General features: G+C 40.0%; 3 protein-coding genes across 13 annotated transcripts in view; 1 reads left to right on the top strand and 2 right to left on the bottom strand.

Moving 5' to 3' along the window:
• tgfbr3 (transforming growth factor, beta receptor III) overlaps nt 1-8030 on the bottom strand; it is a 53153-nt gene extending 45123 nt beyond the window's left edge. The window contains exons 1-2 of the mRNA XM_053878267.1: nt 7873-8030; nt 3126-3255 (exon numbers count right to left, since the gene is read on the bottom strand). Of these exons, the coding sequence (XP_053734242.1) occupies nt 3126-3186 (61 nt within the window). The 5' untranslated portion in view covers nt 3187-3255; nt 7873-8030. The remainder of the gene's footprint in view (nt 1-3125; nt 3256-7872) is intronic.
• A 3555-nt stretch (nt 8031-11585) lies between these two features.
• On the bottom strand, nt 11586-18856 carry LOC128761534 (uncharacterized). 8 transcript variants are annotated; one of them, XM_053869489.1, is made up of 14 exons: nt 18678-18856; nt 17281-17365; nt 17104-17161; nt 15677-15877; nt 15062-15243; nt 14824-14921; nt 14574-14689; nt 13840-14031; nt 13665-13751; nt 13316-13566; nt 12975-13103; nt 12513-12653; nt 12316-12439; nt 11586-11990 (listed from the first exon to the last, which is right to left on the bottom strand). In XM_053869489.1, exons 3-14 carry the CDS (start codon nt 17129-17131, stop codon nt 11773-11775), a joined length of 1767 nt encoding a protein of 588 aa, XP_053725464.1. In that variant the 5' UTR covers nt 17132-17161; nt 17281-17365; nt 18678-18856; the 3' UTR covers nt 11586-11772. The 8 variants fall into 8 exon arrangements, with proteins under 8 accessions (XP_053725464.1, XP_053725462.1, XP_053725463.1 ...); XM_053869487.1 differs by having other exon boundaries at nt 15011-15243; nt 18678-18855; XM_053869488.1 differs by having other exon boundaries at nt 14574-14692; nt 18678-18855.
• Nucleotides 17752-27130, top strand: brdt (bromodomain, testis-specific). Of its 4 annotated transcripts, none has more exons than XM_053869480.1 (21): nt 17752-17883; nt 18423-18550; nt 19282-19515; nt 19609-19746; nt 19818-19953; nt 20037-20158; nt 20236-20586; nt 20656-20784; nt 21361-21546; nt 21625-21800; nt 21889-22166; nt 22261-22353; nt 22426-22518; nt 24080-24120; nt 24186-24324; nt 25020-25084; nt 25176-25236; nt 25324-25424; nt 25975-26165; nt 26274-26475; nt 26578-27129. In XM_053869480.1, exons 3-21 carry the CDS (start codon nt 19324-19326, stop codon nt 26641-26643), a joined length of 2760 nt encoding a protein of 919 aa, XP_053725455.1. In that variant the 5' UTR covers nt 17752-17883; nt 18423-18550; nt 19282-19323; the 3' UTR covers nt 26644-27129. The 4 variants fall into 4 exon arrangements, with proteins under 4 accessions (XP_053725455.1, XP_053725453.1, XP_053725454.1 ...); XM_053869478.1 differs by lacking the exon at nt 17752-17883 and adding an exon at nt 18134-18152; XM_053869479.1 differs by lacking the exon at nt 17752-17883 and adding an exon at nt 18171-18297.
• The last annotated feature ends 11 nt before the right edge of the window (nt 27131-27141 follow it).

Here is a 27141-nt window from a genome sequence, read left to right as displayed (position 1 = left end):
TTCACATTTAGAATTCAATTGGTTATGAAGGATAAAAAGAGAGTTGTTTTTTTCCCTTGCTGCTTTGCTCTGATGTCATGAGGGCTGCATTAATGAAGACAAAGGGCAGCATGTGGCCCGCGGCTCATACTTTGGCCACATATCGTCTAGTTATTATCTAAAATAGTAGTCTCCATTCTGCGTCTTACAAGAGCAAGTGAGCTCTTTGTCACATAGCTAACAGCGACATTCAGCAATCACTGAAGAAAAATCTTCACATCTGCTTATAATAATCGTGAGTTTTACAATTATTAAAAGAGATTACTTGCTACACAACTCATCTTATTTGTTTTGTCCAGTGATCACAGAGTACCTGAGCTCAAGATTAACTACTGTGGCATTCGATGACTCATTCTCTATTTAGGAATTCCACACATTTTCACATCTAAAACGATATCCTGGCTTACTTTAAATGCAATGAAGTGAATTAAGACAAAACATATAACTGTGAACTTTGGTTTTAATCCATATGAATTCATGCAATGATATCTTAGTCCATCAGAGTTATTTAATTCTGAAAGCTCTTCTTTTAATAACTGTTTTAGGAATCATTGAAACATGTTGCACAACTCAGTCTAATGGTGTTGTCATTCATTGTCATTCCTCAAGTGAAGTCAGGAAAGGCAACACAGGGGAGGAGAAAGTAGTTCCTGGTCTTTCTGTGCCTCCAAAATAACCAGCATCCTGCCATGACTGCTCCTGGAAGGAGCTTAAATTGACATCTGGCATCAAGAATAAATTTCACTGCAAAACCATCAAGCAGTATTTACAACACTGAATGGCAGTCTTTGCGAGTGGAGAATAGACAACCACAAGAATTCAGTAAGCATATGGGGAAAAATAAAAAGCAAAACATACACTCCATAAGACGATTGAAACTTCAAGTACAGAGGGTTTCTGTCCGTTTTTAGGAATAATTGGAGACGCAGATCTAGGATTGTATTACACAGCGAAAGGGGGCTTGTAGACCAATCAAAGTATTACGTAAAGACTCTCCTGAAGTGCAGATGTGACTGCTTATGCAGAAAAACAGATGGGTTAAGTAAGAGATGGCTGAAATACCATGATAAAATTGAAGCTAAACTGGTAGTGGTGAAAAGGACATTGGCTGTCCAATTGTAAATAACCATCCCTTGTGACAGCATACAATGTATCTTGCATCATGAGAGGAAAACTTTGTACACTGCCTCATTGTGCTAGAGATCCTGGCATTGTGGAAGAAGTGGTGTTTGCTCTGCCCGCAGCACACACTGGCTACGTTGTTATTGTTTTGCTCTCAAATGCGGCTCCAGCCTCAGATGAACACCGAGAACTGCAGCAGCAATCAAGCTGAATGCATGAAAACCATGGACCACAGTTTTTTTGGCACGCACCATCCTATATACTGGGTAAGAATTCAGCGACCGCCGCAGGAAAGCAAATTTAAACTGATATACATTCAGATCCAGAATTGTGAAATGGGAGTCCATAAACAGCATGAGAACTATAGAGAATTTTGAGCCAAATATTTTTTCTACAAACATTTCTAAAATGGTCCCATATGTTTACAGTACAGTGCTCACTTTCACACTTTTTAGCCCATGTGAAGATACACTTATCATAAAGAGATTCGGGTGTGGAACTGTCAATCAACAAAGCAGTAAAAATGTCACACACAAAAGGTGATTACAGGGTGACCGTCAGCTTGCAAGGCTGTGTTGTTGCCGCCTACACTGAATTGAAAGTTTACATTTAGGAATGGAATGTTTCTTCCTTTTCACTGATCATTGAAGCCAACCTGCAGAGTATGTTTTTAGGTTATGACCTAGGCCTGGGATATAAATGTATTTTCTCGATTAATTCGAGTTTTTTCTTAAAGAATAACTTTTTTTTTACTCCGTTTGCTTATGGTTTCCTTCATAGAGTGACTGTGACAACATGGCTAGTGCTAAGAACAAAACACAATATGGTGAACCGGCAGCACGCAGCTCTGCTTTTACCAGCGAGTGAGTTTGACCCCGTTTCCTCGGACAGTGGGGGACATTCGTATTCACTACCACTTAGTGAAATGTGCACTCAGTACAAAGCGTTCTGACATAGTTTACAGCGGCAGAACATTGGACTCACAACAACAGTGATAGTTGCTTGTTGGAGATATTCCGAAAATGAATGATTATTTGTATGTGAATCAGTGGATCACAACAATCGCTTAAACACAAGTTTAAATGAGGTGAATAAACCAAACGCTCCTTGGGTCACTGAACACTGGACTGCAGAAAGAGCACTGGAGTTTAAAGGATGACTTCATCTAGAAAGGTTATCCCAAAAAATTATTCGTATTAAAGGGCCGTATGGCCAGGCCGATCATGACCTTAATATTGTAAAACATTTTTACACGTTTAAGTTTATAAAATGACAGCAGTGAACTAGAACTGCTAGTGAACTGCTAGAAACAGAAACAACTCAAAAGAATAATAACAAACAACAGTTTGAGGAAGGGTGGTAATAAAAGTCACAACCTATCTTCAGTCAGCAAAGTGGACCGATTGGTTTGGAAGTCAGAGATAGATCTTCGTCACACAATTGCCTAATCCATGGATTGAAAAGGTTTTTTTCTGTTTAAATGAGCTCAGTGTTATCACTACATGTAAGTAACTACATTTCTAGTCTTGCTGTCAAACACAATTGATTTCGGAATTCATCCATAGTCATCGACACCTATAAACCAAGACATTTTAAACATCTACAGTAAAGCGCAGAGGTCAAAAATACAGTGTTTTGTGTGTTCCTGGTTTTCCCTGATCAGTACCTCTTGCTGTGACGCTGATTTTCTCTTATCTGGACACAAACTCTGGCCATCTACCAGCTCATTTGGGTTAAGATGTTCAAATGTTCTGCAGGGTTGTTTTTCTCCTCTACATTAGACTGATGACTTAGATTGAACTTGTCAGCACTTGGTAACAGTGCCGCCTCTCATACTCACTCATCTGACATGCAGCGAATGCTGGGAAAATCCCAGAGAGATTTTTGACACTGGGCTGTGAAGTCCACACTGTCACTGTGATTGATTCCTCACTTGATGTATGCGTGAGATATAATAAACTTACCTGCAGATGCAATGGAGCTCATTGCAAAGAGCCACAAGTGGATGGTGGATCTCGTGGCCATTGTCTCTTTATTTTTGCAGCTTTCCGTATACGGAGGGTGGGTCAGCAGGAAGTCAGCTCGAAGCTCCGACTGTAAAGTGAACAAAAGCGGAAAAGTTAAGCAGAAGAGGCAGATTTTAAGTTTAGCAAGGACAAACAGCAGGGAACTGGGTTCTGCTTAACATTCCCTGCAGGAGTGATTAGACTGGACACGAGAGGCAGTGGGTTGGAGACCAGGGGATTAATTTAAGGGGGTTAATTGGGGGTCACACATGCTTCATAATGCCATGCTGCATTGCGCACACCTTCCTTGCAGAAACCTCTAAGCAGTGTGGGGTGGCTGGCTGGTTTGTTGGGTGTGAAACATTTTGGAACATGCCACAAGGTATTAACACACTTTAAATGAGACCATTGGCTGGTGTAAATCTCCATTGGGGTCCAGAGGAGGAACTTTACCACCAGCCTGACAGGGGCGGCTCCCAAAAACAAATGCTGAAGCTGTTTGACATGTACAGTGAGCCTGTTCATATGACACAGCCACTTGCCTTCTTAGATCATAGGACACAGATAAGACCCTGTGTCCTGTGACTAATAAGCTTGTTTAATGCAAATATCATACCCTTGTTCAGACAGGTAGTGGGAGTGGTACGTTCTACATGGAATGCCACAGTTTCTAAACCATGTAGCATCATAGCTGATGCCAGTCGCGGAATTAATGATGGGAGATGTGTCTTCCTTGTCCACAGTGCATTCTTTTTTTTCATCATTGCATCAGTTTGGTTTGTAACAGGTACTAAAGCAAAAGCTGAGCACCGAACAATGAAATACGACTAGAACCCTAGATCACAAAGAAAATCACCAATCTCAGATAAAAAAGACCATTTCATGACCATTTCACATGTATGATTTGTACATTCAGTTTTAATTGTGAAATGAAAATTGAAATGATACTAATAAAACAAAATAATGGCTTGTTTTTTATTATTTGTTATACAAACAAATTCCAAAAAAAACACCAAAAACAAGTCATTTTTTGTGCTCAAAACACAATAACAAAAACAAAAATACTATCGGGATGGGTCATTTGAATTGACTGATTGGTTTTTAGCACGAAAATTAAATGAACGAATCATACATGGACCCATGACTACTTTGATGTTTCAAAACCCCTGATTCATTTCACAAATGTACTCTATTTTTCAAGTTCAGCACCTTCAGTGGTGGGACCCAGGTCGTGGTGAACAAAGTAATAAGGTGCATCAGTGCGTAGTTGGAGCAGCTGCCGAGGACAAAAGACCCTTTCATTGCAGGGCAGCTGTGGGATCTGGGAAGTCATTTTGGAAGATCATGACAAATATTACACTTACAGCTACTGAAGCAAGGCTGGTGCCCTCTGTTTGATTTATGCCCCTCCTTCAACTCTAAACCCGTCTTGACTAAACAAAGCGAAATTTGCTGTGATAACTTCTGCAAGAGCAAGCAAACTGACCTCAAGCCCAGTCTTTTCGTTCACATTACAATTTAATTAAAGGGCATATTTATGGCAGCTTATATATAGATGCATCAGACATGTTTTGGGTCAGGTTTCTGGATTTAAATGCGAGAGGAACCCAGCCATGCTGCTGGGTTTGTTGCAGCAACAGTCAAATCACCTCATGTGACTTCTCTTCAACCCTGACAGTCTAAGCCGTGCAGCTCTTTCACCCACAGAAGGTAGAGTAGATCTGGAAAACACATCAGGTGGCTCAGACCCCAGACTGAATGTAGTGCAGATTACTGAAACCACACGGCATACTTGTGGTAACCTCGATGTTAAAGGCCTGGTTTATATCTGTGCCATCACACACACACAAGTATACAGCAGTTCAAGGAAAATATATTGTCTTCTCGTATTCACAAAACCAGACAAGTAAATATACAGGAAAGGAGGCTGGTGCGGCATCCTTCAAAGATTCAGAATGCTGTTTAGGACATTTATTTCGGCCAGGAAGACGCTTGCTGGCACAACCTGGCAAAACAATGGACAAGTTGAGCAAAGGCTCATGGAGCTGAACCTCACATTAGATCAGCTGTATTTATGACATCACGCACTCAAAAGTTGCTTGAGTGTCTCCCTCATCAGCAGCAGTCAGCACTTTTCAGTTCAAACTTCAATTTCATTTATTTCATCTACTATTTCAAAACTAAAGTCAACTCAAATGCAACATCACAACAAGCCTTTGTTGACCTCTTGTTATTTATGATGGAAGCTCAGAACTGCCAGTGTGACTGAAACATTTGACTGCACTGTCTCGTTCAAATGTATTGTAAAACTCAAATTGTATTTAAATAGCCAAAACCCAAATCTCTCCTTACGATTTAAATCATTTCATCTGACAAATGTGTTAGGAAACAGCAGAATATTAAGTCTGAGGTTTCAAATAAATGTTGAAAGAGTGATTCATGCTGGTCTACAAATGCACCACCATTTTCTTCAGTCTTTCACAAATTCAACTTTGAGTTAGAGAGTTTAAATACCACCAATCTGGTGGTGGGATCGAAACACAGGCCAAATGAGAAGATGCTCAGTTCTGCTGTCTGTGGGAGACACGACTAAGACACTGCAGGTTACTTGGATACGCCTCTCCTCTCTGACCACTAGAGGTCGCCGTGCTCTGAATCTGCCTGATGACAGTGAAGACTGGAAAATGTGCCTGTTTAAAATATAATGTGTTCATTCTGTTGTTGTCAGAGTGATCTTCATAGAATGTCTGAAACCCAAATGGACTACATTTATTCAGACAATCTCTCTATGTCTCTCTCGCTCTCTCAGCTCAGCGTCGCCACGCATGACACATCTATACTAGAGGTTACGCCACATGAGAGTCAAAGATTAGTGTGAGGGGTATGGATTGGTTTAGAGACTAAAATACCCAGTTATCAAAATTGTCCAACATATTTTACCTTCCCCACTCAACCTCAATCCATTGTCTTCTTACACTATCAAAATTCCAATTTGTTTTTAAGAAGAAATAGAGATGTGCTCCTGTCTCTGGCCCTCAGGTCTATAAAAGTTCAGCAGGAAGTGTGTTTTTGTATCCGCTAATCAAGCACAGATCCTTGAGAGTAGTATATCAATCTCCAGGATGTTTGAGGAATATCAGAGCAGAGATTAAAGAGCACAGACAGATCTTTTAATCCATGAAATATCTCTGAAAGATAAAGTGAGGAAGAGCTTCCAAATGAAGTCAAAATCAAAGGATGTAAAAGGGATTCAAGCAGTTTCAAACAAGCATGCAATGTTTATGGTTGTCATCAGCTTAGTCATATTCTGCTTCTTACCCAGTCAGTGTTTTGTAGCCAATAGGAATATAGTTTGAAAAATGACATTGTATTGACCTGACTTAATAGCATGCCAACACTGCATTTTTAACGCATCATCTTGCTTTGGATCCGAGAAACTTAACATATTTGCGCTAAGGAATTCAAATGAAGCAGAATGTGTGACTTTAGGGACTGCAAGATCGATGCTAAACAGCTTTTGACACCAAGGTGTACTTGGTGGGTATTTATATTTTTGATACTAATTAGAACGTGATAATTTATTCAACAGAAGCGCAGAGGTGAATCTCCAGGCTGCCAATCTTAAACTCATTCCTCTCTGTTTTAACAACACTCTACTTTAGAAAGCTTGCTTTTATAAGGTATTGTTAAGAAATGACTGTTCAGAATACAGGAAATTGAACAAATGGGCATCTACATTATGACGGTGTTCAACAACATAGCAATGAATTCTGAATGTTGCACAATTGCCCATCTTATGTATAGATGAGTAGAAGAGTAAGGTTAACGTCTACATGTATCACAATACAAAATATTTATCCCTCAGACTACTGATGTGACGCCATCATTTGAAACAGATTCAAAGTTGCCTCTGAGTGCACTATTTCTTTATTTCACTTAATTCCACATAATTAAACACTATCATAAGCAGCTATGCACATGCCAAAATAGCATGTGCTGCTGTGTTCAAGTAAGCATGTACCTCACATTCAATGAGATCACATACTGACAGAATATTGGATTATGACTATTCTGACTAATATTACTGAATTTGCTGCTCATTATCTGCTGCACGTTTTACGGGTTGAAAGTATATAATCTTATCTTATGTTCATTACAATCACACCGCTGACATGACAGGAAAAAGTAAACAAACTTGCAATTCAATTCAACGACGTAAAATACATTACTGTTCAGTAAATGTTACAGCAGTCATAATACATTTAAGGAGGTGTTGCTGACGGTGATAAGCATTGCAGCCTTGCAACATGAAGGTTGTGGGTTCGATTCCACCTTGAGGAAACAGCCGTTTGTTCTTCGAATATGCCAAACAGTTCGCATCATTTTGTTTAGACTACATTGGGTCCGCGTGACTTTAAAATCTAGATTTCAGGGCCATGGTTTCTGTATCAATGGTGAGCTACTGCGTTAAAAGTGTAAATGAAATGTGGTAACGACAGCAGCGCGGCGTTAAGGTCACAGCTGAGGAGGAGGGAAACTGCATGTCAGAAGATTCAAGACAGATGTTCGGCTGGATTTACAGGCGCTTTAAATGACAAACCGAACGTCAACAAAACAAAAACAAAATACTGACAGACTTCAACCTGATGGATCAATCTCGGACGTCAGCATTTTTCAGCGTTAGCTGATAAAACGACAGACTTACCCCGCAGAGTCTCCTGACGGAAAAGTCAACACGTTTAGCTCTGTAGTCTTCCTGCTCGATGACGAACTACTGTTATGAGACAAGCATGGGCAGAGGTATTCGACAGATTCGAGGTTAACACCTCCCCTCACACGGACTTTCCAGGAGTTTACTCACTATCGGACTTCAAACTGAGAGTTTGCGCTGTGGGCGGGGCGAGCAGGGAGGAGGCTGCGGGGCTCAAGCGGGGCGACGGGGATCCTCACGGGTCCCAGTAGGAAAGTCAAACGGACTGTCCTTGTCCTTGTATTTTGAAGGGACACTGATGGTGTTTTGGAGGAGAACTGTGGCACTTTGAGCAGATGAGCTCGCACCTTGCTTGAGTGGATTTAAAGTGATCTGAGGCAAAACTTTTAACCTTAAAAAATGTTACAGAAACACATTCTGTTTATGTCTGGAAACCGAGATAAATCTCTACGACGGCCCTTTTCCTACACAGGCTCCAGAACTGGTTCAGAACTCTCCCTCTGTTTGGGTTTCCATTCAAACAGAGCCAGTATGCCAAGTTGAAGAGGTAGAAGTTGGAGTTACAGAAGTTTGTCTAAAGGTCTGTGGGTATATTAGAAGTTTGGAATTTGAGTTTGTGAAATTATTAATTGTTAGTGATCACTAACAATTATTTCAAAGGAAATTTTATGCAGTGGCCTACTACATTATTCGTTGAAGTACTATTCTACTAATGTACATTGTTATTGCAAATACAAGTTAGAAGGAAATGAAATTAAGTCCACATTTCAAGAGCTTCTTTGGAAAGACTATGTTCATTTTAATAATTTAATTTGAAAGGTTGAAGAGGTAAGGATGTATAATTGATCTGGTTGGACATGTTATTGATAGTTTAGAAACAAAGACAATGACACTAGTTGGATTCAGTATTGTGTGACGAAATAAAATATTAAAATAAGAGAGGAGAATTAAATTGATCAGGTGATGAACATCCAATATGGACAGATGATCTTTTTAAGTCTCAGTCTAAAGGTGGTACAGACTAAACCCTGAGCAAACATACTCAGCATTTAAGCTATTGAAAATTATTTTATCGAAATCATGAACAAGAGTTGCATATAATTAAATTTCTATTGAAGTTTTCAAGTTTTCAAGGCTGTTTTTCTTCTGTTTGGATCCTTATTTGTGTTTCCTGGGTTTTTAATTCATAACCAACATTATATTTAAACAAAAGCATATCTACAAAGACCCACTCCTCCATTAGTCATCACACCTCACAGATGGCATTTGTACATTTCATAGGAACAATTTGGGAGGAGTTCAGTATGAAAATGCAAATGTCGGCTCATAAATTTGACATTTCGCTGCCCCGCAGCCTTTAATCACAGACTCTAAACTGTTCACACAGCGAGTGCACGGCGGGAAATCTCACTCGAGCAAACACTGGGATTGTTTTGCAACAATGATCCACAGAGAGAGAATGCTGTGCAAGAGTGCGCTTCATACATTTGAGTGATTTAGCTCTAATGAGAAGACACCAGTGACAAGAGAGAAGAGAACTTGTTGTAACACAAAGGGAAATAAGAAGCTGCTTTGTCAGCTCGACAGTGAATCGCTCCAAGGGATCAAAATGTTTTACGTCTCATCCTTATACAAATGTGTGCCAGTTGATGCTGAGGCAGAGCAATACGGAGTTCAGTCAAAGGTATCCTTCACATTCCATTAATGTCATCAAATGTCTGTGCAGGAATTGGACTCTTTGATTGCTCCACCTGGCAAAGCCAACATTTGTGCCGTCATAATGTTGGAAAAGTTGATGGGAATTCTATTGAAAACAAGTGTTTACGTAAACTTTCAGTTCACAGTGTAAATCTATTATCAACCTTCTCCAATAGCATATCTGTTGACTGAACCGAATTCAGCCTCAAATTAATGCTACAACACTGTATTCATGTAAGCTTTTTATTTTACTTCATAGCATCAAATGTGCAAGTTTTTTGCCAAGGGCCTTTAACTAGCTAATCCCTTTCAAACGTATTCTTTTTTAACCTCTCTGGCCATCCTTGCTTTGAGTCTTCTGCATCAGCATTTCAGCGTGAGTATCTGGATTATTTCGCTCACCCTGATAATACATCAAATTGATGGTGATCAAAGAGTTGAAAATGATGTGAAAAATTGTTTTCCACTTTGCCTGAAAGTGTGCCGCCATGTTTCGTTTCTTGCACAGTTGCGGGCGAGCCACAACGATCTATATCATCTCAATGATTGGTTGTTTTATAAAACAATGTAATGAACCTGCCTGGCATGTAGTCCCTATCTTTTAAATGTGTATTGTTTGTGTGTGTGTGTGTTTTCTTTAGGGTTTTTTTAACTTGTGTAATAACTAGAGTGATTTTTTTATTATTATTATTTAAAAGAAAAAGTAAAAATGAATCACTGTCAGCAACTGCCCTCGCCATTATCAAACTCAGTTATTTAGCTTTACTAAGGTAAGAAAATCTTGTTCCAAGGGTCAGAAATGTCATCATAGGACATGAATCTGACAAACAAATATGAACAATAAAATATATTATACTCATGCAAAGCATTGATTATTTGGCAAAGCACATTTAAGTATAAAACCTAAAACTGAAATGTATTATTATTTTTGTTCTTATGAAACACACATACATAGCATCTTGTTCAGGATTGCGGGGAGTGCTGGAGCCTACTCCAGCGGTCATTGTGCGAGAGGCAGGAATACACCCTGGACAGGTTGCCAGTCCATTGCAGGGCACACACACACACATAGAGGGGCAATTTTAGAGTGTCCAGTAAACATACCGAGCATGTCATTGGACTGTGGGAGGAAATCAGAGAACCCGTAGAAACCCACGTGGACACACTGGGAGAACATGCAAACTCCATGCAGAAAGGCCACCGGCCCAACCTGAGAATCGAAATAGCAACCTTCTTGCTGCATGGGAATTTATTTATTTATTGTTCTTAATATTATTATTAAAAATAGTAGTTAGTAGCAGCAGCAGAAGTAGTAATAGTAGTGGTAGAAGAAGTAAAAGTAGTACACAACATCCTGATATCTGCAACATCTGCTGAAAAGCAGCTCAAGCGTAGAAGCCTTGACTTTTCCTTCCACAAACACCTCTGTCAGGTCTTCTGGGGAAATACTGGGGTGCTTCCAGGTCACCTGAGAGACCTGATCTCTTCAGTCTTCAGTCTTCAGTCCCAGAGCCTCTTCCCATTCCCAGTCCCATGCCCACCAGCAACGAGTCCTTGTGAAGAAGGCTCCCAGATCCCTGAGGGAGGATGTCATTATACAAGTAGGACCGTCTTGCAGCTCAGAAAGGATGGAACATTTCTTGGGCAGCAACTGGCTTTGGGACGATTGTCTTTGGATGGACGGTCAAATTCGCCATTATTATTCCTGTCCACAGTAACTTTGGGCAGGAAGTCAAAGTGTTCGATATCAACGAGATAAGAGAGTGTTAAGTATCAAGGGGAAAGTACTATCTAGGTTGGAGTTAACAAGACACCGAGAAAGTGTCGCGTCGTTGTAATCCACGGCTGTTAATGGCTGACGTCACACAGAAAACGGGTCCAGAACAATGATACGTACTTCTTGCATGAAGGTTTGTCACCATCTTGTGGCCACAGAGAAACAAACTAAAAGGCGAAACTAAAATTGACAATCATTGTATTTAATGTTTGTCAATACATATTCACATCACTTCATGTACTTGTTGACAAGTATTCATCTAATATAACGGTATAGTAAATTTGCTCTAAACTTCCACCGCAGGTTAGCAAGTAGCAAAAAATAATTCGACCTTAAAAATGGCAATTAAAATTCACCTAGTTTACATAAAAAAATTACAAACAGAAAAAACAACTCAAGATGATTTTCTGCAAAAAACATTAAATTCGTCCAAACCCAGTTTCCACTGTACTGATTGCAGCATCGAGATCCTTCTGGAAGCTGGTATAGTTTAGGTGGTGAACGGGAAGTCTCAGGGTCTCTGTGCAAGTGCTGGAGGTTGGCATTCTGTAACTAAAAACTGAAACAAACAGCTTTGTCGGAAGCACTTCCCATCCGTGCCAAAACTTCAGCAGCTGGAGCAAGCACTCTGGCGTGGCTGAAAAGATGGTTTATAAGATCAAACATTGAACTTTCATCACAGCATGATATGCAGTCAGATTAGGGCTGTCAATAGATTAAAAATCATAATTAATATGAATACACTACAGCTGAGTTAACTCACGCTCAATGCCAAATGAATCACACATTATATATTTTTTGTCTACTGACAGCCCTAAAAGAAACATCTTCAAATAGAAAAATATTCAAATACACTTTAATGGACTTTAAAACAATAAATAAAAAAAAAAACAGTGTTTTAAGCTTTGTTATGAACCAAAATCAAATCAGAAATATGGGCAAATAATGACAGAGGTGCTGACCATTTTCAATGTAGGTTCGAAGGAACCCGGCGATTCGACATTTGTCCTCTAGTGTCACAAATTCGTCTGCATCATCATCGTCCTCCTCTCCCCCCACTGGCCAATCAATTACACTCAAAATGCGCTGTAACAACAACACAACGTCAAATAACACTGTTTTGCATTATGTGTATGTTTAACCATCAAACCTGCTGTACCTGTGGGGAGTAGATGACCGAGGAGCTTCTCGGGAAAATTAAAGGGATGGTGTCAGGCCTGTCCGTCAACAGGTTCATTAAGCCCGTTTCTTTGAGACCTCTGCGGATCTGCTTTAGCTGCTCTTTAGACCGCACAATAACCTCATAAAAAAGAACAAACAAAAATGGTACATTAAATAATCTGAAGCCAGAAATTAGTATTGAAGCAAAATATTTGATTTGAGCTAACATTTGCTAGATTCATGAATAATAGACACAGTGCATTCCTCTGCCATTTCAGAAAAACAGCACACAGTTCAAGGAATAAGGCAACTTCCTTAAGGAAGGAATGGTGTTGGCAATTGGCATAATAAAGTTAAAGAATTCTCTGCTGGAGACAAAGCTCAGACCCATCGTCTAACCACAGTGGTTGGACAATTGAATGTGTTGTGTTTTATCGGATACAGTAAAGAGATTACTTACCGCATGGAATAGCAGTCTCTCCATCAGCCAAGCCCGGTTTTCTTGCGTGACACCAGGGAGATCCCATCCGAATGCCAGTCTCTGGATTGACCTCTTCTGGTCCTCAGTCAGCTCATCATTTCCTTTCAACTATGAAGCACACATGTTCTCAGCAGGTACAACTCAAAGTTGAATATTAGCAAAAATAAACAATAATTTAATTCATTATACATTCAACAACTGCATTGAAATCTTTATACATAAAGTCATCCAATACGTTCAATTCAGACACTCAGTTTCATTCCTGTCGTTTCAGGGAAAAACACTCAAAAACAGCAAATACAATAAATGGGGGTAATTACCAGCTCCACTGCCTCTCTGATATCTGTGTCACAGCAGTCTTTTACATCAATGGAAGCCATCTCTGGCATGCCTCCTACCAAAACATGGATCATAGCTGGACTTAACCCAAGTAAACAGGGGCCTTCATTCAGAAAGCAGTGACCTATTATGCGACCAGCCACTAAGAATAGATCGCTGTCGAGAATGACTTGAGAAGCAGATGGAACCAGGTGATCCTTCTCACCCTCAAACAACAGAACGTTTGTTGAACCTACCAGGGTAATAAAAACAAACACACACATTTTGTAGGGCACAAATATACATTTATTTTTATTACATGCATTATAGAAGAATAGCTCAGTTACCTACCTATTTTGAATTCAAACCCATGCTGCAGTTTTGACATGACAAGAGACAGACAGTGCCTGTTTACTCCATCTCCAATAGCCAAGTCACCTGATTTTGAGAAACAAACAAAGGTCAAAATATTTAAAATTGATAAATAATATAACATTTTCATTTGCTGATTTGCAGATTCAGATACCTTCAAGAGAACACATGAGTGCAGCTGACCAGTCGTCTCGGTGGCATTTATAGAAAGCGATGATGCTGCGCTCTCTGCTCTCATTGGACTCTCTCATGTCCAATCGCAAATGCAGCATCTCGCCAGTGTTTTTCATGATGCTTTCTCTGAAGAGTTTTACTGCATTCACTGGATCAGTTACACTCTTCCAATCTGAAAAATGAATGTGTACGTCACTGAACATGGTATTGACTACAAACACACACATCATGAGTTGTGAATTTATGTAAAATTTATGTCATATACTGTAGGTGTTGTGAGACTTGCTATGTCTTCCTAAGGGCAGCGTGGTTGGAAGAAGAGCTACTGGATGAACACTGAGGAGTGCCAGTCATTGCATAATTATAGGAATATTTCATGACACGAATCATCCTGATATTGTGACAACCGGTCTTTCAGGTCACTGCTCAAAATGCAGTTCGTAGATTGAGTAGTTTCAGAACAATAAATGACACAGGAATTATTTGAATTACTTGAATGTAGCTGAAATGCCAGCAAATTATAGCAGATGGTGTTTTAGTTATATAGTACAACAAATTGTTGTTTAAGTCTCCCATGCATGCTCTGACATCACACCACCATATCACAGAGACAATTATCAGAACTGATCACCATTATTGGCTTGTTGGAGACCGTGTGTGCTATTAGTTGAACTAACTTCAGCTATTTCAACTGAGTGGACAGAGAACACTTACGGCTGTTGGGTGCAGAGTATGAGCACCCTTCCCCTGCATCAGTCTCATCCGCCACCACAATCACAGGAACTGGTGCTGTCGTAGATGCCTGCTCGTGGCTTGGTTCAGGCCCAGCCCTACTATGTAGCACAGGATAATGAAATGAATCAGTCAAAGGTTCTACACCACACAAAACCTCATGGGTTCAAGTAGACTCATTCATTTTTATAAAATCCTCAGTTTACAGTATGATCTGTGAGACATTACTTACCCACATGCATTCCTGTGGCTCCAAAATTCAGCGGGCAGAAAGCTTCTCGCACATCCCAAGCATCTGATCATATGTCTGGCTGAGTAGTCACTTTCATGCTGTATATATAAATATGACCCTTGTATCACACAATCTTGTCATACCATGACCAACGAAGCACTGTTAAACATTCACAACATTCACTCACAAGAGACAAATTTCTGTGTAAAGGACGGATGTAAATTGTTGCTTGTCCCACCATAGCCTCCGATGACTTTAAATGTTGGATATTGTAGCCTTGACATGGACATGTGATGAGAGTCAGTCTTCTTGAACGAGTTTTTCCTGCAATTCTTAGTAGTTCAAAGCCTCCCGCCTCACTAAGCCTTGGATAATGTTGAAAAATGAAGTGCAGGAAATCATAAGGGGAGGATTCTCTACCTGCAAAAAAGATACAGGCAAATGAGGAGGTTGAGGCTATAAGTGAAGATTTTACTTTACAAGTCACAAACCACGCATGAAGCTTCTCTATCACTGGAGCTGCTACTGACAGATCAACCTCAACAGTCATCTCCACCTGTACCATCCTGTCTGCTTTTTCCTCTTCAACACTTTTGATATCCACTATCACTATTCCATTTGCCCTCTTTCTCCTGCCTCCCTCACAACAGGCTTTTTGCCTTGATTTGACTGACTATCATTCCTCACCACCAGTCACTCACTCCACCTCTCGAGCTTCACCTCCCCTTCCTTCCTATGCTAACTATAACTCACTATGTTGCCAGCAAACATCATCATCCTTGAAGATTCCTCACACTGTCACCATGGTAAAGATGTACCGTAGGGGCTGGATAAATTGTGCACCCATACTGACCACTGAAGGTTAGCCGTTTCTCCCCAAGGCCAGCATCCACAAGTGCACTCTTCTGGAGGCGACTAGGTGCTTCACTTGCTGATTTGTCACTAAGACAGCAGAATGTGTGCGTGTATGTGGTTGTCCTTGCACGTCTCCTGGTGGGCATGGATCTGGGATGTGGCACTTCAGATGATGAGGACCACTGAGTTGATGAGACTTCTGACCCAAAAATAAAGAAGTGAGAACACATTGTTGTAAGCCATCTCATAGATATGAATGGTATGAGCCATTTTGTTTCCTCATGAACCATCATACTTTGGCGGCAAAGCTCTAATGTACTGCAAGTACCAAACAGTTAAACATAATTCTCTGTTAAGATCCTCAAGTTGGTAGTAAAGTTTTATATTACATGACATTAAAATTTGTTTGTGGTCATTCTCAACCATTTTTTTTGTGTTGTTTGTGTCTTAACTACTTAAAGGTAACTCACTTTGCATGGGTGTGTAATTTAGATTTTTTTTTTTATCGTAAAACAATTTGTTTTGGAATATAATTTTATATTTCCAATAAAAGGACATCAGTCATAAACAGAACTTCATAACTGCAACAGTGACGTACATCAAAGAATATAACTGAAAAGGCAGCTCATTCATTCAAAGGGAGTTTTCACTTCTTTGTTTTCCCAAATAGATCTGGTTAACATTTGATTCATGAAATTCCATTCGGTACTATCAGAATTACTGAAAAGCACAATACATGTAAACAATGCCCAGAGAAGAATTTTAACTACAAGGCTTTCAGTTTGAATGCTTTTGAATAGGGTGTCTAAGTCTCCAACCCTTCCAGTCAGTGCATGGGACCTAAGCGCTGGTGAAAAGATGTAATTATTTGGACTACAAATCAAACGTGACATATATGACGTCGGAATCAGACTGCTCCGGCACTAGGGCAGATGCTAATGGTACTAAACAATCAGAAGTAGACGCTAGAACACATGAGCTGACATTGATAAACACAGTGTGTGATGGCCACCAAATATTGTAGATCGCTGTTACATATCACACCAAACCTCATGTTACTCTGGATCCCGATCGAAAAAAACAGTGCTCTCACTGCACTGAAATAAATCTTTCGAATCCACCGACATCATATGTGAGATCTATGGCATATTTCAAGTTAGATCAGAAAACAACTTGAAATGACTCCAGTTCATATTTTTGTTAACTTAGTCAGAAGTGGATGGGCATGACTTGGGTTCCCCGTAGTTTTTAACCATGATCAATTTTTAGCATTCTCTGTGTTTGGCTACAACATGACCATATAAAATACATTCAGAAATATTCAGTGAAATCTTGGCATGAAAAGAGCATTTTAATAGCATACATTCATATGAACATACATAGACTCGAGATGGATATTTTAAATATGAGTATGTATCTGTTAACCTGGAAATCCACTGGTCAGTCTGTTCATCTACTCCAGATCCAGTATGTTCTTGAACTTCTGACAGCATAGAGAAACATAAAAAAAAAGATGAGCTATTTTACAGAATTCTACATAAACTCTTATAGTGACACATAACAGTCCAGTCTTCCATGTGCAAGCAAGGTGAACTGGTTTACCTCTCGGAATCTGACAGTGTTATGCAGAGTTCCACGTCCCCGCCAAGAATTGCATCTCCTCCGCGGGAACATGCGCGACCTCTTTCTGTACAAAACACAAACTTATTGTGAGCCCAACTCAAGAGTATTTGTTTTGTTTGATCTGTTGTTTACAAACATGGTGTGGTGGTTTATCAATAGAAGAGTTGGCTTGCAATGTCTCTATGTTTTGATGTTTATTGCCATCGTTGGTAATGTGTTTACTGTGCCAAATATATAGTTGACAGAGGAATATATATGCATATACACATATTGTTACTGAACTGTGTGTCTGTAAAAAGAGTTGCACTTATTTAGTCACTCAATTCATTGACCTGACTCGATTACAAGTTAAGAAGCTGTTTGCGCTTCACTTTGCGTAGAAACAATAGGTCACTGACTTAGCATCAAAGAACAACAGCAGCCATCTTCATGCACGAAGAATGTACATTGTGCACGCACCACCAATTAATTCCATCTGCAGTGAAACCCAAGCATTGTGTTTAAAGCTACAATGCACAGATTTTGCTTTAAATTTAGATTTTTTTTAGCTTGAAATCAGACTGCAGGATATCGCCCCACAAGGTAACAAATGCTACTTGTTTGCTTCAACGGATTACTGAAAATAAACAAGGATATAATCATTAAATAGGTGGTGGCTGTTTTGCTCTCACATCGTTGCACAGTTTTGTTTTGTTTTTTAGCTAAACAAAGGGTCAGACCTAGTGCTCTAAATTATTATTATTATTATTCAGACTTCTGTGATTCCAAGGTCGAAAAACACGTCACGGAGTTACAATTTCCAATTTTCCAGTCAGCACGTGAACGCGACGTTTACCGCTAACGATGTGCAGGTGCTGTTGTTACCTTAGCATTAGCCGAGCAGCAGTATAGCGTTTTAAAACCAGCACAAAAAACAAGTTCATTTAAAACTACACGGATGTTGTAAACCTGCGGCGAAGCTATGTGAAAAAGTTAATTTTTATCATGGGATAAAAAGTAATAGGGCATGCCATTTGATGTAGTTGCCAGTTTACTAAGATTTAACTAAGATTTAACATTTAATCTGAGTTTGAGATCAGGGTGTGTACGTCGTATCTAACTCTCAATATTGTATGTTGAAGTTGGCGTCCAGAGAACGAAATTCTTCCACCGGGGCAGCGGGTATAAATAAAAGGTCGGGACGGCACTGATGACGGCAGCCGAGGAGATGTGAGCCTGTGGAGTCGGCGGTAGCCGTTTGAGTTAACAGGTAACCGGTTTACGTTATCGGCGTATTAAACGAAAATGTTTCCGATGATCGACTGAGTTTAAGATATTCGGGTGGCTTGAGTTTCGCCGTGTCGACACGAGAATGATGATGTTCCTTGTGTGCTTACTTATTTTGCGTTCTTAGAGGTGATACGACATTGTTTCGTTCTTACGTTTCTTTGTCCCGGAAATGACTTGGATAAGAACGTATTTGGAGTACTAACGCAATTCATTTCCCGGCCGTAAACGGTTTGTTGATATACTTTATTCAAAACTCGTGAGAGCGTCACTTAAGTTGAATGCTAACGTTAGCATCGCACACGTTTTATTTCGAATCGGTGACGTAATAAAGGAGGCGCCAACGCTTCTAAGACGTTGCCGCTCTTTTATCCGTGGTTTAAAACGTAAATCTGAAAAGCTCGAATCTTATTACGTCCGCGACCGTGAAGAAAAGTGGTTTACTCCGCCTCATTGGTTACATTTGTAAGGCTTTTTTTTCATATTGTCTACTCAATTTTAGAATGTTTACTTGAAATTATGTCATTCTAGGTATTTAGCTCTGTCTGCACCAACAGGCTTTTCCCTCCAGTTATCTTTATCCACTCATGCATTCTCTGTGACCTCTTCTGGCAGACAGACCTATTGTAGCTCATCGTCTTATCTAACGGAAACTTGCAAGCTTTTAAAGAATAACTAAGTGACGTTGATTTTGTCTTTTTCCCTTCTTTTGAGGACGCCTGACGACCGAAAGCTGACAACCAAAAGATCTGAACGATGTCCAATAAAAAAACGTGTCAGAAACTATGTGAAAACCCCCCTCCACCAGATGTCATTAACCACAAGAGGCCAGGACGTTTGACCAATCAGCTTCAATATCTTGAGAAGGTGGTGGTCAAGGCTTTATGGAGGCATCAGTTTTCCTGGCCTTTCCGGCAGCCTGTTGATGCGGTGCAACTGTGTCTTCCAGTAAGTTTGTTTTCATTTAGCTTGCTCATTCAGCATTTCCTCAAGTCGGCGCTTGCTACTGGAGATATTAATGTTCATTCTTTCCCCACCCAGGATTACTATACGATTATCCATAATCCAATGGATCTTGGCACCATCCAGAAACGTCTCCAAAATAGGTTTTACTGGTCAGCGCAGGAGTGTATCCAAGACTTCAACACAATGTTTACCAACTGTTATATGTACAATCGTGTAAGTTGTTGTCGTCTCTCGATCTCGCTCATGCTCACACACGTTCTGTAACCTGTCTCTCTCATCCACAGCCAGGAGATGACATAGTTTTCATGGCACAGACCTTGGAGAAGATATTTCTGTATAAAGTTGCAGAGATGTCAAAAGAAGAACTGGAAGTTACATTTGATTCAAAAGACAACACAAGAAGCAAGAAAACAAACAATGGTATGTTGAATTTAAATGTACTGTTCAGGTATTGATTGATTGATTGTTGTTATGTAATCATTCATGTTAATCTTTTGCTTCAGATATGGTGAAGAAGAAGCCCTGTGTGTCAGAGGTTGTTCTCCAGCAAACTCTCACCGTTATTTCTTCTAATGCACCTTATACCATGTCCCCTATCTGCGTGACACCACAGCTTGATACAGCAGTAGGTGTCCTCATCTTGAAGAAACAAATATTAAATGTTCCAGTTTCTGAAATTTGTACTTGAATATTTTTGCCCAGATTAAAAAGGACCTCAAGATCGATGCAGACCAACAGTCACCCCCTAATCCTACCTCATCACACACTAACAATGAGGGGAGAAAGCAACCCACAGTACCTTGCACGTTGGTATCCCGAAAAGGCAGCACCAGACCCATCAAACGCCCTGTAAGAGACTTGCCTGACTTTGAAAACAAGAGGGCAAAACTTTCCAAACAGCTCACTTACTGCAGTGACATCCTGAAGGAGATGTTCTCAAAAAGACATTTTGTTTATGCATGGCCTTTCTATAACCCAGTTGATGCAGTTGCTTTGGGGTTGCATGACTATCATGACATTATTAAAGAGCCCATGGATCTCAGCAACATTAAGGTGAGATGTTATTTGCTTTGCATGTGCAGTATTGTGTTTTGCATTGACCTCAATCTGCCAATATTGCAGAAGAAAATGGACCAGCGGAAGTACATGAATGCCAAAGAGTTTGCTGCTGATGTCAGACTGATGTTCTCCAACTGCTACAAATATAATCCACCTTCTCATGAAGTTGTTTACATGGCCAGGAAACTGCAGGTATTTTGTCTCTTGGATAGATGTCTGTGGAATGTTTCATGTTCACTTGAGTGTAATTAAACTCTCAATCTTAAACCTACAAAGTAATACGTGCAGAGTACATATCAGCAGTTTTCCGAATTATTAATCACAAAGTTTGATTACTTGGTAAATCTGTAAAATGATAATTGCAATGCATATATGGTAGGGATGGGGCCACACAGCGGCCTAGTGGTTAGCACTATCGGCTGGCAACAACCAGGCTGCAATTCCCGATTTGATTCCCGGGTCAGACCGATGGCTTTTATGCATTGAGTAAGCATGTTCACTCGTGTGCATGTGGGTGTTTGCCCCTATGTGTACGTGTGTGTGAGAGAATGGTGTGCGACCTGTCCAGGGTGTATTCCTGCCTCTTGCCCAGTTATTGCTGGAATAGGCTGTAGCACACCATTCCAACTAAGTGGTGATTAACTGATGATCTATCTGTTTATGATCAGGATGGATTTTGTTTTTTCACAATAAAGCTGAGGCATATATATGTCTGACAGTGATATGTGGATTAGAAGTGCTGAGTAGACAATTTGTTTTGGGCCACAGGAAGTTTTTGAGGCTCGGTTCATGAAGATTCCACAAGAGTCAGTGGCTACCGATGTTGTACCATGTCAAAAAATTGTCATGGTGAAGAAAGGATGTAAAAGTTCTCCATCTGACAGTGAGAGCTCCTCTGGTCAGCAAAGTTCATCAGAAGAGGTTGTCCAACAGTTGGCCGACCTAGAGGAGCAGGTTTGTACTTGAGACGTCAAGTACACGTCCCAGGTATTTATGTGATCAATGTAATGGCTGGTGTGCAACTTTCTTTAGTTGAAAGCTGTCAGCAATCAGCTTAAAAGGCTCTCTCAAGACCCCTTGCTGAAACCAAAGAAGAAGAAAAAATTGAAAAAGGAAAAGAAACGAAAAGAAAAGGACATTGCTCGACTAAAGCACAAGTCATTAAAATGCAAATCTGTTCAAAATCTGACTCGCACAAGCAGTATCCTGTAAGTATTTTACTCCATCAGTCACATTTATATTAAAAGTAGTTTCACTAACTTGCCCTTAATTTTGTCTGTGTTTGCATTATAATAGGCATGGGACTGGGGTTCACGTACCACATCTGAAATGTAACCTTCAAGGTCCGTCAGCATCAATGACGTTTCATGAAATAAAGGGGCTACAATCAGATGTGAAAAAGCTGACTGGTGAAAAACTTGTCAAGATATTCGACATCATTCGTGCCAGGGAGCCCGGATTAGAAATCTGTGATCCAGAGGAGGTCGAGATCGACTTTGGAACTCTGAAGCCATCAACGCTGCAAGCATTAAAGAAGTATGTTAAAGCCTCGAAAAAAATCAAGAAAGTCAGCAGTAAGTTTTCTCTGCCTTGCTCAGCTTTTTTTTCCCCCTCCAATTTTATTAGAAAAAAAAACTTCACCATTTGGGATCTTATTTTATTTTGAAGTAAACATTCGGAAGAACCCAGAGGTGAAAACTGAAAATATGAAGAACTCTGTGAAACAGCAGGCTCAAGAACAGAAAATGAACAAGCCATTAGGTGAGGGTTTGGTCTCTGACCCAAGTTGACCAATTTGCTTGTGTTAAAAGGGTTCTTCCCCCATCTTAACAGTGAAACCAGTGGCTTTGCCTTCACTTCATGTGCCGTGCCTCAGTGAAAGTGGCAGCAGCTCATCAGACGATTCTTCTAGTGAGAGTGATTCAGGTGAGTTGGTCCTTAAAAACTTGTGCTTTCAAAAAGTGTTAACTTCTGATTTAAGTTTTCGACTAGGCTTAGGCTTTTTCATGTTTTAAGAGATACCTGCTGTCGGCAAGATGAAATGTCACCTTAAACCTGTTCTCCTGGATGTTTATCATTTATTTAGCTGTGTGTGTGTATATATATATTGTAAATACTATACAATATGTTACTGTCCACCCGATTCATTCACCTTGTTGACCTTTAATCGGCGACTGTCATGGTAGACTAGCATCTAACACTATAACACAACCAATACATTTTTCCCCAAATATGCTTTATAAATATACAAAAACACTATTACAGAAAACCCATTGAAAAAAATATTTTTAGAAATGAAACATTAAGTTAAATGAATAGTGAATAGGGAGTCTAAACACACTGTAAATGCAACATCAAAGTTGTACACTTGCTCAGCATCCACTCATCTAAGTATAAATGCAAATATGACTGGAAATGGCTGTTTGTTTTGTGAGATAACCCATTTTAAATGACAAAAATGGGTGTAAATGGCCTGCGCATTTCCTCATGTCAATATTGGATCAGTGATGGATGCAAACAATTTTAAGGGGAAGTGCCAAAATCTGTGACTGTTGTCCCTGTTGAGCTGATCTGGTTTGTTCCTATGCAAAAGCTGCATCTTAGCTTTTGGTAAGAGTCTCAATAATACAATTTTTCAATCTAGTATCATTTTTGCCCCACTTGGAATACATTCTTTGTCGTACATGACTATTGTATGTGAATATTTTCTTTCTGTAGCAGTCAGATTTATCCTTAATGGATAATATTAATCTAACTAGAGGATTGCATGCATCCACCATGCTTCTCGTATCATCATTCAGGTATTTATTGCCTTCATTTATCGTGTAGTTCCATATCTTTTTGTATATAAAACAATTAAATGTAATGAGCTCAGTCGGACAGCAGGTGGCAGTTCCTACAACACACAGTAGGCGTGCATAGAAAAGCGTTGTCCACCAGCTACGCCATAGTGTGAATGATCCCAAAACTGTTAAGTCCAGATGCTGTTAAGGTGGTGACGGTGTACAGACTTTTTAACCAAAGTAATGCTCTTTCAAGAAGACACCGACATTAAAACACTTGATACATTCTGTAGCAGTTGAAGCTGTTTTGCCGTGTATGACAATGGAACAGCAGCACTTTAATCCGTGAGGCTTAGGCAGTTTGACGGAGAATGAAATGAAATGCATTAAGTGATTTGTGTATAAAAGGTTTGTTGGGCTGCATACTTTTTTTTTCCAATTACTTAACTCCTGCTAGAGATTTAAGGATGGGAAGATGACCTGTGACATTTTGGTTCTTGTTAGGATTTTGTTACTTGACTCTCACTGTATACACTCTGCAATTGTTTTTGTTGTATAAATTTAACAGTGCTGTAGTGTGACATAAGTCTTCATATTCCTGCTTTATAGTGTATCATGTTTCTTCTACCCTATATATTATTGAATAGAAATGGCTTGAATTCACTATCACACTGTTGGTAATCAAAATGCACATGTCATTTCAGATGTGAAAGCAAAGTCACACAGTGGTCAAGTGCCTGTAAAGGTAATGGGGGTGAAAAGAGATGTAGAAGAGTCATCATGATGAGTAATAATTGTTTGTTATTCCAGCCAACTGAGAATTCAGCAGCCTTGAGAAAAGGGATGATTCAAAGTAATTTATTGGTTCATCCACCTCCTGCTGTTCAGTCGTCACAACCAGCCAGAACTCCTTCACACAGCTTTGACCACAACACCACATTGCCTCCAGGTAACTGCACACTCTCTTTTCTTTGCAACTATGGAGGAAATGGCTTTAATAATGTGTAGGGTTAATGGGAATCTACATTAGAATGTGTTGCAATCATTTGTTTCCCTTCATCTGCTGTTTTGATCTCTGGCACAAAGAAGTACCTTTGCACCAAAGGATCCAATGACGACCTGTATAGGTGCGAAAATTACATCAGCCCCCGTCATTTGTCATCTAAGTCTCAAAAAGGGAATTATGAGAGGTGAAAAAACATTCAAGAAGCTTCTTGTGAGATGAGCAATAGACCAAAAAGGATAATATTCGGGCCAATTATATAACACCCCAGCAGGTGGCAGTATGCACCCGCATTAAAGGGGGTTCCTGTGGTGGGCAAGTGGCGAGTGTGACAGGGTTACTGATTTCATCATCACTGTTGGACTTGAAGAACTGACTCTCCATCACAAGTATTACCGTCTTTATTACCTGGTATTTTAATGACCAAAATAAGGTTGTGGGCATTGTTGCCCCTATCACAAATACAATCTTCTTTAATGGGGCATAACTAGAAAAAATGTGTTTTAGCTGGTGATAATTTTTTCACGTTGGTGGCAAATTTTTGGTTTATCTTTGTTTTGGGAATAAATTCCACTCTCGAACTTGGGTCACTTTATTTGGATGCCTCTTGTTGAAATAATTTCGGATCATGTGTTTAACAGATTTGTCTGCCCTGTTGTCTCCGATGACATCACCCAGAAATATAATGGATGCCACCAGATTTGAGGTCCTTGAATATTGATATTTTGCGTGAAGTATTACGCTGCATTAATGACATTGGCATTTACAATGTATAGTTTATGCAATCTGGATTTCAGGGTTCCCTGCTTTCTCCTCTGAGCGACAGTCCAGATCAGTCTCAAGACATCAGACTGTTGAGTAAGTGTACTATATCATCAGTTTTGGAGGTTATGTTTTTAGGATCGACTAACTGCTCTGCTCACTTTTTTTTCTTTTTTTTTTAAGATTTCAGTACCTCTAAACACCATCTTAATAATCAGGCTTTCTTCCCTCACCCCAACTCTGGGGAAGGATCTGATGAACAAGTCCCCCAGTCTGCCAAGAAGGTCGGTTCACAATATGACCAGCAACTGGCATTTGCTTTCATCTCCAGTCACCAATAAGTTGGTGGTTACATTCCGTTTTTCGCCAGTGAAGAATTCTGCATTATAATTTGTCAGATAATCATAATTCACATTGACCAGCCCATTCGAAGTCCAAAGTGTGGTAACAAAAAAACATACAGATATTCATTGTAACCATCTTCCTAACGGTGTGTAGGTTGCTCTTTTGCTGCTAAAACTAAAGCTCTTAAGGACTGTTCTCTTTGAGGCCATTCAAAAGTGATCCAAAGAGGGGACAGTGGTTGGTTAGTTCCCACTTCGTGGGCAGTGTGGCCGATTGAACTTCTAATATCGGCCTGTCGTTTCCAAAGTTTGAGTTCACAAAAATGTGATTTATATTTTAAGTAAGAGGATATTAATTGTTGTGTTGGAAGCATTTTGCTGCCTTTGTTGAGCACTGTTCTAATCAAAAGTAGGCATGTGTTAATGGAATATGTTATTTTCAAGAGTCCAAATCTGACAACGAGTAAAAGGATGCCACACTTTGTTCCAGGACATCGTTTTGAAAAATGCTGAGTCTTGGGCTAAATTAGTGAGAGAGTCTGTCACCGCAGCAACAATTAAGTCCTCCAACCAGAGTTTCCAGCTATTTCGTCGGGCTGCCATGGAAAAAGAGGAGCGTGAAAAGGCCCTAAAAAAGAAACAGCTGGAGGACAACAGACAGGTTGTGGCCACAGAAGATAGGTATTCTGTTTTTTTCATCCATGACTGTCTGTTCAATTTTTTGGGGGGGTGTGGAGGTACTGTCTGTACATACATGACACTTGTGAACACTTTTGTTTTTCTCCCCAGTGTTCTCAACCAAGCGGATTCCCATCCTCCCAAACGTGAACAGAGTCCAGGGGGGCTGTTCTCAGAAGCCACCACAGATGTTTCTAAAGATGAGGAGCATAAATCTCCTGATGAGACTGTGCATCACATCATGCGGTCCCCACTGGAACAGGAGCGAGAGGTGGCACGAAAGAGAGAGCAAGAACGACGAAGACGAGAGGCTGTGAGTATAGATTGTACTATATGAAACCTAAGTGAACTTCAAATGTTGTGATTCTGTGACAGTCACTTCATTTAACAAATTGTTTTTGGTGTATTTGTTTAGCTGTGTGGCTTTGACATGACGATGCAGCAGGACATCATGGCCACTTTTGAGCTTTTCCTGGACTGAAAAATAATTAAACGCCCAAAGGACCATTCAAATGGAGTTTCCTTGGTCAATATCCAGAGTTCTTCAATGACAAATTCATGGGGGACTTCCACTTAAATGTCACTTGTTGAACATGTTTTTCATCAAAGATGATCCACAATTTGAGTTCTCCACTGTTCTGGGATCACTGGATGAAAATGGCCCTCCTCCCTCGACTGCTTGCAGCTGAGGCACGCTCGCTGTGTTCTAATATCCCTCTTGTCCACAAGGTTGCTCAAAGGGCAGTGGTCTCGGTCTCTCCTTTTTTGTTCAAACGTTTGCCCTTTCTAAGAGTTGGTGTTTCACTTGTTGTTGCCACATATGTTGCCTTTTCAGCTTGTTATTATATTGGTTCAGATCATTTATTTGATCTAATTGCTTCACCACTGCCTGTTGTTGTATATTTGTGCACTGCACGGTTATGCTGCCACGGCTGATCCAGCGTCGCTCTTGGATGTGAAGCGGCATATTGAATGTTTC

Source organism: Synchiropus splendidus, chromosome 1 (genome assembly GCF_027744825.2).
Source record: "Synchiropus splendidus isolate RoL2022-P1 chromosome 1, RoL_Sspl_1.0, whole genome shotgun sequence".
Lineage (NCBI taxonomy): Eukaryota > Metazoa > Chordata > Actinopteri > Syngnathiformes > Callionymidae > Synchiropus > Synchiropus splendidus.
The sequence above is the reverse complement of the archived record's forward strand: the minus strand, read 5'-3'. Positions and strand labels throughout refer to the sequence as shown.

Excerpts from the sequence above, each read along its gene's own strand:
- LOC128761534 (XM_053869482.1), bottom strand. The coding sequence starts at position 17,131 with ATGAACAGACTGACCAGTGGATTTCCAG. Across the intron at positions 15,878-17,103 it reads ACTGACCAGTGGATTTCCAG|AAGTCTCATCAACTCAGTGG; the intron begins GTTAACAGATAC and ends TTTTTGGGTCAG. Across the intron at positions 14,922-15,010 it reads TACACAGAAATTTGTCTCTT|CATGAAAGTGACTACTCAGC; the intron begins GTGAGTGAATGT and ends TTATATATACAG.
- brdt (XM_053869481.1), top strand. The coding sequence starts at position 19,324 with ATGTCCAATAAAAAAACGTGTCAGAAACTATGTGAAAACCCCCCTCCA. Across the intron at positions 20,587-20,655 it reads TGGATCTCAGCAACATTAAG|AAGAAAATGGACCAGCGGAA; the intron begins GTGAGATGTTAT and ends CCAATATTGCAG. Across the intron at positions 24,325-25,019 it reads CAACACCACATTGCCTCCAG|ATTTGTCTGCCCTGTTGTCT; the intron begins GTAACTGCACAC and ends TGTGTTTAACAG.